Source organism: Pteropus vampyrus, unplaced genomic scaffold, assembly GCF_000151845.1.
Source record: "Pteropus vampyrus isolate Shadow unplaced genomic scaffold, Pvam_2.0 Scaffold825, whole genome shotgun sequence".
Taxonomy (NCBI): Eukaryota; Metazoa; Chordata; class Mammalia; order Chiroptera; family Pteropodidae; genus Pteropus; species Pteropus vampyrus.
The window spans coordinates 24,030-36,045 of NW_011889606.1; the positions used below are offsets into that span (position 1 = coordinate 24,030).

Sequence of the window (12,016 nt, forward strand, 5' to 3'; positions counted from 1 at the left end):
CTCCATGCCCGAGTGACTTCCCTGCACACTCATCGGCAGAGCGTGCGCCTGTTTCCCTCTCCGTCCCCGTGTCGTGCCTCTGAGATCCCCACTGTGAGGAGTCGTGTTCTGTGCTCTCAGGACACGGCTGGGAGGCAAAACAGCGTCTTCACCTTTATGTTCTTCTCGACTTTTCCTTCTTTGAAAAAAATCAAATCTAACCTTATAGGAATGATTCGGGGCAAAATTTTAAAGATCAGTTGATTAAATACTTATAGAACTGAGTCCATCAATGTTGCTGCTTTGTTTCAGATGCATATTTGCTCAATTGTTCGTTATCGAAGATTACACAATAAAATCTAGTATGTTCAGTTGGGCACAGATTTTCTGTACCTATAAATGCTTCTCATACCTGTCAGCAGAGGAGACCTAAAAATGCATGTCGCTCCCTTCAGCACCCTGCTGAAGGTGCACCACGCCCTTCAGCACCCTGCTGTGGGGAGGCACCTCCTGGAGGTTTATGGAAGCAGTTCCGGGGCCAGTGGAGGATGACCTGCGACTCTCCCCGAAATCAGCCCCCTCGGAACAAGGCCTTAGCAACTCCCGTCACAGCAGCTTGACGGGACAGGCTGCACACCAGCACCCCGCAGCGCAGCCTGGTGTCTCCCGGCCATAGGCGAGGGTTCTCTAGCTCAGAATTACCTGGCTTCGCCCCCCCGCCCCCGCATGCTGCACCCCACGCCAGGAGTCTTCAGGCTGTCCCCCACATTCTCAGCTGATAACCGGCCAGCGCCTTCAAGGGCCGGGCATCTGTCTTATCGTTTGGGACCCTCCACACCCAGCGACGCCTACACCGTTCACAGCTGGTGAAAGCACAGTGGGCAGGTGCGTCCAGCATCCGTTAGCAGCCTGCTTGGCTGTGGCTTTAGAAAGGACAACACGACGTGTTATTACTTTAACGAATGAATGACATCTACGTGGTTTTCTTCAATGTGGCAAACGGGGTCTGTCAGATATATGTGTGTGTGTGTTTTTTATTGCTAAAATGTCATCGTTTTAGTATTTGCTGTTTTAAAGTGGTAGGAAGTACCTAAACTACACATTCCATTTTGTCTCCATCACTTGGGTTCACGTCATCCTTGTAAAAGCTGTTCACTCCTTTCCGGGAGAAATGCACACACTCACATGAACACAGCGCCTGCACATAACAGGGCTTGTATGTAAATATGTATAAACATACATGCACATGTGTACACATGCACATACATACACACATATATTCACATTTATGAAGAAAATATAAATCTCGTATAATTTAGGGTCATCATTGAAAAACCAGAGATTTATACTTTGCTACTAATTTTTTTAAAAAATTTCTTAAAAATTATAAATACTTTTAAAGAAAGTGTAATTGTTTATTTAAAAATAAAACAGTAACATCTAGTGCATTTATCTCAGAGGGTGAACCTGGTCGCCCTATGCAGCCCAGAAGCACATTTGATTTAGTCCACACACAGTTTTCACAAAATGGAGCCACCTCTAAATTTGGGGCGCTTTGCATTAAAATCAGGATTTTTGCTTCCTTTAAACAAAAACAGCCCTGTAAGCAGTGGGCACACCTCCCCTGTCAGCCAGAGCTGAGTGGAGGTTCCATCATGGGGGAGCGTGGCGGCTGGTTTGCCTCGGTCCCCACAAGTCCCCACCGTCCACATGACCCTGGTGGCCAAGGACCCAGTGCCACTTCCACCGTGTGCAAACGGCTGTGTTCTCGCACAGCTCACAGGAGAGCCTTCTCGGTTTATATTTCGCTATCAAGAGCAGAAAAATGAACGTCAGACAGAGCACATACTCAAAAACACAGGAGAGCGTGTGATCCTTTAGGAGCGCAGAGCACGTGGTCTCCGCCTGCCTCCCACGTCCCCGTCACAGGCTCCGCCCACGTCGTCAGCTGGTCTCACCCCGGGGAGAAGTTGGGCTTTTCCAGAGCCATGTGTGGGTGGTTCTGTTGCCGTTCTGGTTTTGTTTCTGTTTTTTTTTTTTAATGAACAAAATCTAAACCTAGCAAAGCCCAGCAGAACTTTCTAGCGTATGTTGGAGGTCGTGAGGGAGTGGGTATTTTTATCGTATTTTTTCTGCCCTTATTTTTTGTTTTAGCCAACGTTCTCATGAACTTATTTTTGTATTTTTTGTACTGTACATACGTATATCTTCATATAAAGAATCAGGTCATTTTGCACAGTTCATAAGAATGAAATACAAGCAAAACGTTTTAACGAGTACTTTCGTGTAACTGTTCCCTGCCGTGCGTTCTCCGCAGCATCTCTGGGCTGTTGACACGGGGCCGTCTCTGTGGGACAGTCTGCCTGGGTGGCCTGGGACAGTCTGGCGCCTGGCTGGCTGGGTGACGGTCTTTTCCCTCCGCCAGCTCACATCCGCACGGGACTGTGCCCCGCCCAGGGGATGCACAAAGGGCCACGGGCACCCTGGGTGGGGCGGGGCCTGGTTGACCAGGGTCTGAGATAAGGGAGGGGGGCGTTTGCTCAGTTAGACATGAAGATTTCGCTCCCTTCGCCCATTTTTAAGACCACACGGAGCAGGGCTTCGCGCCGACCGTGGGTACCTGGTTTACTTGTGCGCTTGTGGATCACGCGTCTCCTCCAGACCCTTTTCTTTCCCCTCCCGCACAGAGCCGGGGCGGCCCCCAGCACATAGTAGGTCCTTGATAGTCCCGGAGGAAGCTCCGCTTTCGCGCCGCCGCAGTGCGGACACGGGGTGGGCGGTGCTGCCTCGCCAGCCTCCGCACCTGCCCGCGTCTCTGTCCCCCAGGTGCGCTACTGGAGCAGCGGAGACGAGGAGTCGGCGAGCACAGTGACGGTGGCAGCGAGCGAGACGTCGGCCACGCTGGGCGGCCTGAGGAGCAACCTGGCGCATCACGCGGCCGTGCGCGCGTTCAACAGCGCCGGCGCCGGGCCCTTCAGCACCACGGCCAGCGCCACCACCAGGAAGCCCCGTACGTAGGCTCCGGGCTCCCTTCGCCTTGGGAAAGGCAGCCTTCCGTGTCCTGTGAACCCATGACCGGGGTAGCCCCAAGCCGCTGGTTTGCCTCGGTCCCCACAAGGCCTTTGTCTCCGCGGGGTCCCCAAGCCGCAGGGCGAAACCCCCCGGGACTGAGGACACACCTGTAGGAACCTCAGTGAGAGGGGTCAAGCCCATCCACAGCTCTCTGAAAATGTGACCAACTCATTGCTTTTACCTGGTGTATTTTTAGTTCCCTAGAGCTCGAGGGTGTCTACTGAAGTTCAGGTTCACATCAGAGAGTGGAGAGTGATTTCCCACCCTTTCCTACATTATTCAAAAGCTGGCAATGTCGGGTAAAGGTGGCCATCAGAGGACCTGGCTTCAGGCCTGGGAGGTGCCTGAGCTGCCCACGGGCTGAGTATGTCGGCTCCGTGGTCCCGGGAGACGGCTAAGCACCCCTCACAAGCCAGGCGCTAACTGGGATGGAGCTGGGCTGCGGGAAGACCAGCGATCTTCAGGGTTGTAGCTCCCGCGTCGTGCCCATGACCTTGAGAGCACAGGGGTGGATTTAACCGACGTGTCGCGTTGCTACGTTCTCACCGTGCAGCCATCGCATGGCCATCGTCACAGCCGTTAGCCATCAAGAACGTTCTGTGTCCCAGAGCTTCACACACATCCCCACACACAAACCTCAGAGCTGCCACGTGAGGGGGGTGTCGTTGTTTCCGGCCCACAGGTGAGGAGAGTGAGCACGGAGGGGTTGCCTTGACACAGCGATGCGTTACTCCTACTTGCGGAAAACTATTTTTCCTAATGTATTTTCAAAATTGTTTGCTTGACTGGTTTCATTTGGGAATGGGGCAGTTATTGTGCTTGGTTGACAATTTTATTAATGTGTTTCTTTTTTCATATATAATCCCCCAATTTCTATGAGACCACACATTGGTTGGCGAAGACTATTAACCTCAATAATATAAAATTAGATATCATTGGCTAGTGTTGTGGATAAGTTAAAATACATCTAAGACGGAATTCTGCTGCTTTGGATTTTAGTTAGCCAGTGTTAGTGTGACCAGGAAAGGTCACGTGTTTATCTGTGCATTCTCTCTAGGAAAGAGAGCTGGCTACCGACTTACTCAGGGTCATACCGTTGTCTGCCAAAGTCTAGAAACAAACCACGTTCATCCCTTTAGCAGCAGACGTTTTAGAAGCAGCCGACGAATGTGATGACTGAATTTCATTCTCTGGAGTAGGGGAAGCTGACCCGCTCCCCTGTTCCCAGCTCGGCGTCGGGGTTAGACCCTGGAGCACGTGGGTTTGGAAAGACATGGGAACATTCTGTGGTTAGAAGTCCTCGCTCAATGCAGTCACGTTCCCAGCGCAATTCTGAGTTAGCACAGTTCGAACGTCGTCAGTTATGCGGGCAAAGCACAGCATCGGTCAGTTTCCGGGGGCAGAAGCGCCCACGCATGAGGTTCCGGGGTGCTCGCGAGGAAGTCGCGGTTGTGCGAGCCGGGTGACATCCCCATGGAGACAGCAAGGAGCCTGGAGAATTGGCAGAGCGCGAGACTGACGATGAATCAGGAGGAATATCGTGGTCACGTACAGCGAGCAAAGTAAAACTGTAAAAAGAAGCAAAAGCCATTTACAATTTCAAGATAGTGTAGAAATACCCAGCCTGACGAAGGCAGTGGCAGGTTCCCGCAGCGATGACGAGGTGGCTTTCATGGTCCACCCACTCGCCGCGCGGGGTCCATTCCCTGTTCTAAGTGCGTTTTCTGCATGGATTCCTTTTTTTCACGTGTTCTTAATTCTCGTGTTAGCGTTAAGGACGCTGCGGCATCCAAGGTCACCTGGCTTTCCCCAGGTCACAGAAGGTGTGGCACATCTGGACAGTCTTAGCCACTGTGCCGCCCTCTCTCTCACCCCCATAATCGGAACATTCATGTCTCTAGTGCCCGCACTTCCTGGGATTGTACCCTGGGCTTAGGCACAGGGGAGGGGACCCCTCGGGGAGGGGACCCAGGGAGACAGGACTCCTGTGCGCACGGAGCTGTGGTGTGACGGGTTCCAGCCATAGGCACGGTCTCTGAAAACCACAGTCCTGTCACCACAACTCAGCTGACGCCGCACGTTGGTCTGAGATGTGACTGAGGAGTTTTCTACACTGAGTGAGAGTTATCCGGGTAATTACCTGCCCAATCACCCCGAAATCGTGACTGAAGAACATTTTTAATTTTAAATTTTTATGTTTATAATTTTCAAACATATTAAAACCAGTAAAACAGAATCTTTTAAAGCGATTTCTAACACAGTTACTGGCAGCAGTAAACAGTCATCTTGACCTCTGCGGTGGCTTTAGCTTCAAGTCCTACTTAGAAAGTTTCGTGTGGCTTTTGAGATTATTGCTATGAAGAGAATTCTTGTCATGCCTCGGGCATAAAGAACTAAAATCACCTCTTTGATTGCTTGCTCGCTATCTGTCTTGCCCTCTGGATTTTAAATGTTGTGGGGACAATCTCTCTGTCTTATTCACCCACCCTCAGTGCCCAGAGCAGCACTGGGAGCCACTCATTAAAAGCTGATTGGTGGCTGAAGGGGTGAATGAAATCTATAGAAGCAGGTCAGCCTGGAGTACTATTATTAATCAAATCCTTTTGACTGAAATTGTGAATTCAAAACACTTACTGTAGTCCTTACCATCTCGCTGAAAATGGCAAGTATGGCGCAGCAGTGATCATGGAATTCTGTGTGGACGGCTTTATATTCAGGACAGATCTCGGTGGCTTTTTTGATTAATGTAAAATAATACAAAGATTCTCGAGTACTGTGGCTTCCATTAAACACTTCATTTTTGAGGTCCAAATACTTGTGATTTTCGAAAGCATTTCTGAGTTAAATACTAATTAGCCTCTTTAATCAAGAATGGGACTCTGTTACGTGCAACTGAATGAGAGAGAGCTAACTCTCAAGAAGATCTGTCTAAAGGTGCTGGTGAGGAAAATTGCAGATGGCACATCAAGGACAAAATTTGTTGGCTCCTAAAAGGAAACGTACTGAGAATTTCATGTTCAGCGGTTGCAAGAAAGCATTTCAGGGCAGATATTCTGCTGCATGAAGCGGGAAGGCCTGGGGTCATGCTGGCTTTCGGTGTGGGTGGAGCCAGTACTCAGAGGTCCTCGCCGCTTATCCAAAGGGACTCAAACTGCGCTCCCCAAACCGGGGCCCGTGCGCCCTGCCCCTAACGCTACCCGCTCCGCAAGGCCTGCCGCGTCTCTGCAGTCGGCGTGCTCGGGGTCACCCCCACTCGTCCCCTGGCCGCCCTCCCTGTAGTGATGGGGCACGTGACCCCTAGGGGACCCGCCGTCACGGTCACCCGGGGCCACCCTCGCGGCCAGGGCAGCACTCAGCACTGTCGCACTGTGTCCACCCTCACCTTCCCAGTGGCGCCACGTCTGGGCCCTCTGCGGACTCGGCCGCTCTCCCTCCCTCCGCCCAGGAAGCCCTCCCTCCAGGTACCCGGGCGTGTGTCCCCGTCGGTCCCGAGCTTCGGTCCCCCGAGCCTCAGTGTCACCCGACCGCTAGTTTAGCGGCGCGTCCCCGGCGCGACACGGCCCACCCGCTCCCCGCTTCGTCCGGGGTGCAGCTCCAGGCACCACACGTTCCCAGATGGTCACTTCGCTCTTGTTCCTACAGCCTGCCGTGGCTGCAGCGCAGGCTCCTCCGGGCACAGACTCGGCCCCTCTGATCACGACTGTGCCCAGCGCTCTGTCCCCTGGGCCTGCGTCGTCATAGTCGGTGCCCTTAGGTGCACAGACAGACAGGACTGTCCATCTCCGGGGTGTGGTCCCCAGCGACATTGTCCTCACCGGGTCCCCTTGGGGAGCAGAGGTGCCATTAGCAGCCCAGGAGTGCTTCCCCTGAGTAAGCTGGCCAGCGAAGTGCGCACCTGGGCTCGGAGCCAGCATGGCCCTTCCCGGCTCAGCCCAGAGCTGTCACTGTGCCAGGTGACAGAAAACAGCCACACACCTGCCCAGACAGGCCCGCCCCTCACACGAGGGGCCCCCACCGTCTGTGCCTTCACTGACGGGTGTCCGTATGTCCTCTTGAGAACACAGAACACCGTCAAGCGCTCGGCCAGCTTTGTGCTTGAGCTCTTGCTGTTCCACGTGGCAGGGTCACCCACAGAGCTGAGCCAACACCAGTTACCTGAACTCGATCAAGTGTGTCCTCGGGACGAAGTAACAAGGATGAGACAAGCGCTAGAAGAAAGTGGGTGTTTTGGAGGCTCTCCACAGAATGAGTATTCCTGCCTCGAACGCATAATTGGGAAGTTCTGGAATTTTCGTATGTGTCATTTATTATATAATCATTAAGTGGAGGCTCGGGAGATGTATCAGTGCAGGTTTTCCCAAATTTCATGTATGATCCTCCCTGTCAATTTCTGTCATTTTCATGGGCTTTCTATCACATGTACCTTATATTTTTAAAAAATTAAGTATTTTTATTTCAATAAACTTTAAAAGAAAATGGGACCTAATTTCTGAGTATGGAAACCAGCATCACTGCCATAAATAGATGTTAACAAAATAATAAATAGTAGTGACATCAGTAACAATGATATTAGTAAAAATGACAGTGAACAAATAAGCCGCCTCCATTCTCAGTCCTCACAGCTCATCCTGGTCTGCACACGCCCCTGAACCCGCGTCCTCTGTGTGGTGGGCACTGAAGGACACCGAGGGACCCTCCCCCAAGCTAACGGCACCTCCGTCTTCGTGACTGGGCGGCCCCGGCCGACTGCCCTGTGACACATCCCACATGTGGACGTGACCCCTGTCCCAGCTGGAACGTCGCCCGCTGTCCCAGCGGCCCCCACGGCAACAGAGCACACTGCCCGGCCACACGCCCCCTCAGGTGTGGGGAGCCGCCTCCTGTCTGTGGCTTCCACAGAGTGGCTTTTGACTTCCTCCACTCTGAAACAAGGTGACAGTGTGACGCCGAACCCCACGAGCCTTCAGTCAGGGCCTTCAGCTCAGACAGACTTGAGTCATCCCTCCGGCCAGACGTGCGATTCTCACACGCTTTACTTTGCAGGAGCGTTGACACTTCCTCGAAAGTGTCCCACGTGCCTGTGGATGCTGCAGCCAGTGGTGCGTGTTCTGCCAACAGGTCACAGGCTCTAACGTGGGTGCGTCTATGTCGGAGACCGCGTGGCCTCTGCTCGCAGGAACTTACGCGGTACCCGGAAACGATGTCAATCAAAACAAAGTCACGACGGAATTAAAAATACACCTTCGATGAGGATTTTACAGGAAGGGGCCCTCCTGCGTGCGAGAGCCGGGCTTCAGCCTGAGAAGCTGAAGCGGGGGGAGCGAAAGCTTACTGCATTTGCAGACGTACGTGTTCAGTGTGTATTTTCACATCATTTGCAAATCTCCTGTCTCGTTCAAGGGTTAAATAAGGTCACAGCCACTACCACATTGCAATATTGGGAGCGTAGCTGCCCTGGCCAGTTGTGCATCTTGCAAGCTCTTTTAATTTTCAGCTGTGGTAAAAATACACGGAGCATAAAATTTCCCTGTTACCCATTTTTTAACGTACAGTTCAATCGTGTTAAGATTGGTTATCGTGCCCCCAATCTCTAGAACTCTTTTTCATCTTGCAAAACTGAAATTCTGTCCCTATTCAATGAAAAACGTACCTTGGAACCCCCACGCCACTGCCCCCACCCCCATGATCCTGATGCCTCCGGGTCCTCATGTAGGTGGAGTCACACCCTGGTTGTCCTCTGTGACCTGTATCTCACTAAGCATAATGTCCCCAGGGCTCACCGCGATGCAGCCTGTGACAGGGTTTCCTTCCTTTTTAAAGCCGAACAGCATCCGGGCGCGTGGCCGCGTTTGGCTGCCCGTTGGTCTTCGGCGGGCAGTCAGGCGCTGGCGCCTTTCCGTGGCTGTCAATGCTGCTGCCGTGAACAGTCTTTCTCCACTAACTGTGGGTCCTGGTTACCCGTGTGCCAACACTGGCATCATTTTAACGCAATTTATTGAAGATTGAGGGACTTACATTGTATAAGAGTGTGTTTTACTATTCCTGGCATATCGTCGGTGTCTAGTAAGCATCAGTTATTGACAGCATTTCGAAGATGGAAGGAAGGTTTCTGCTCCAGAAGTTTGCGGTTGAAGTTATCGTTACCAGCAGTGGTGCGAGAGATGATCTCAGGGTGGTTCACAAGCATTTTTCTAAACACGATAATGCTTCACCCATTGCAGAGGGACCAGCGTACCGAGCTCACGAACCTCTGAGTGTGAGTGTTTGGGACGAGACCAAAGTAGATGTTCATGTTTCTAAAAGTTGACTTAATTTTTTTAAAGTAGCAAAAACGATGAAGATAGGGCGTGGCTGTCTGAGGCTCGGGAAGCTCCACCGTGACTTGAAGTAAGAGTCCCAGACCCAGAATGGACCGCTCGTCTTTCCCCCCCCTCCCTTCGGCCATTTTCCCTTTCTGCCCGGGCCGGATGTCCCCGCGCAGGCCGGCGGAGTGGCCGTGCGTGTGCAGCTCGCCGGCGTTGCTCACAGCGCTGTCCCGCGTCATCTGTCCTGCAGGACAGCGCAGGAGCGCACGGTGCGCCCAGAACAACTCCCGTTTCCATCACCCTTGGGCAGGACGAGGCACCCCGACCTGCGTCGTCCGCGCTGCATCGCAGTGACCCCGTCCTTCTGTCCTGCTGCCAGGACACCGGAAGCCGGACTTGGGGACATGCTTTGACAGTCGTGCATTCACACCATTCAGCCTGAGCCACTGAAACTCTGCCATTAGTGGTTCAACCCTGAGTCACGCCATTTTACGTTTCTCGTTGGCAAAGCATCACGGCCGGAATGCTCCGAGCTGACCGAAACCCATCGTTAGCGCCGGACCACAAAAGTTTAGAGGCAACGCAGAGGGGCGTCCAAGGGCAGACGGACAGTGTGCGGGGCCCAGTCCTGGAGGCGTCCTCGGTCACACCGGGAGCGAGCCGTCCTTCCTCCCGGCGCCGGTCAGCGATGCTTCGGCGTTCTGGGCATCGCCAAGCTTTCGTAGCATCTCCCGTGAGGGCTCAGTCGAGCAGGTCACACATCTGCAGCCAAGGCCACGCGTGTAACGGGCTCCGGCGCTGCTCAGGCTCGTGCGCTGCCCTCGGCACACGGGTCACCGCAGGGCGTCCTTCGGTCCTGCGTTCTCTGCGGCCGGCGGGCCTCGCCGTGAACCCCGCACCGCCCGCATCCACTGCCGCATCCTCGTGAGTGGCAGCCAAGCGAGGAATCCACGTTTGCAAACCTGAGTGTCCTTAATTATCTAATGGAAATCTCATTCACGTTTCAGTGTTTTGCCTTGTTTTTATCAAAAATTGATTCGAACGTAGAAAAAGACTAAAACGTAGACTTTGCTGCGGCTTCTCCTGTGTGTAGCTGTTGCTTCGTGGGGGTCTGTCCGGGAACCCTCATCTCCGATGGCTTCTCCCTGTCCCCTCTCACCGTAGAAGGCTGGCCTAACCCACCCACACGTCAAAGTGGGTCACGCCACCTGGCCAGCCACGGAAGCCAGGCCCGGAGGATGGAGGAGTGTCCTCGTCCCCCCGCCCGCCAGCATGGTCTCCAGAGGCCGTCGCTGGCCAGGGGCGCACGGTGAACGCGGTGAAACGCATCCTCTCGCACTCTGGCGGAAATGCCTCTCGTGAGGAAGCGTAGCTGGGTCACTTTTCTGATTCCGCCCGTGCCCCACGCGTCGCCGTGTGCCCCGCCCCGCTGCTGGCCGCCTGTGATGGCCGCCTGTGCAGAGTGTCCCTCTGTGCTCACCTCTGAGTGAATTTCCCACTTTGTCTTCCAAGCTCCCAGCCGACCACCCGGGAACATCGTCTGGAACACCACGGACTCGAAGGTGCTGCTGAGCTGGGACCGTGTCAGAGCCACGGAGCACGAGTCCGCAGTGACGGGATACAAAGTAAGTCCGCCCTTGGCAGTGCGCGTCCCTCGTCCCCTGATCTGGCCCTGCCTCCCACGGGGAGCTGGTGGAACGACTCTTCCGAATGCTGTTGGCTGGTTTCTTTCTGTCACCTAATCTGACATGCGGATAGCATGCGTTTTATGAAGAACGCACTCTCCAGAACGTCTGATTGCTGAAACATAAATTAAAGCAAAATAATTCTGTTCACATGGAAATCTTGGACAAAATGTTTGTAAATTGTTATGTTAATTAGTCACTCCTGTAACTTTCTGTGAGTGTCACTTCTGATGCTCACCCACGTACTGCTTTAAAAACAAAAGTGTTGGCTCCGATTACGTGGGCTGGTGTTCCAGATCGAATCCCCAGGGCCTTGCCCGCTCCCTGTGGCCTGGCAAATACCCACCAGCTCTTTCCTGGGAGGCGTTCCCTCTCCCCCAGCCTCTTTGGCTTTGAGACCTTGATGATTCTACCCTGTGCTCATCCCCCATCTAAGATCTGTGGACAGAGCTGAGAATGCAACCTATGTTCTTATGAGTATGGAAAGACGGAGTATGTAAGGTTTTGTCAGAGCAATAAGTTCTATGGAAAAAAATAAAACCGGGCAATGGGAAAAGTAAACATGTTTGTTCACGTTTTAGGTTTTCTACAGGACTAGCGGTCAGAGTGACACGCACGTGCTGCGCACAAATGAGACGTCGGTGGAGCTTCTGCTGCCTGTCAGAGAGGACTGCGTCCTCGAAGTGAAGGCCACCACCGATGGCGGGGACGGGGCCAGCAGCGAGCAGATCCGGATTCCGGGAATAACCGGTGAGTCGGCCCGGTCGCCGCTTTCCATGAAATCATATAGATTGCAGTGCTCGGACTAAAAATGACTAAGCTGTACTGAGGGAATGCTAAGTATGTATCTTGGAACGGAGTTCTGCCGCCTACACATCTATAAAAACCATTTCAACTACAGACATTCCTAAAAGCCTATGCTCTTCAGTAGAGAAAAATCAGGAATTAACTTAGGATGATGGTGATGGTGATGGT

The 12,016-nt window shown here is 53.1% G+C and overlaps 1 protein-coding gene across 1 annotated transcript in view; it reads left to right on the forward strand.

Annotated features, from left to right (window-relative positions):
- CNTN3 (contactin 3) overlaps window positions 1-12,016 on the forward strand; it is a 37,329-nt gene that overhangs the window by 23,200 nt on the left and 2,113 nt on the right. The window contains exons 12-14 of the mRNA XM_011385909.1: window positions 2,806-2,989; window positions 10,869-10,981; window positions 11,623-11,791. Of these exons, the coding sequence (XP_011384211.1) occupies window positions 2,806-2,989; window positions 10,869-10,981; window positions 11,623-11,791 (466 nt within the window). The remainder of the gene's footprint in view (window positions 1-2,805; window positions 2,990-10,868; window positions 10,982-11,622; window positions 11,792-12,016) is intronic.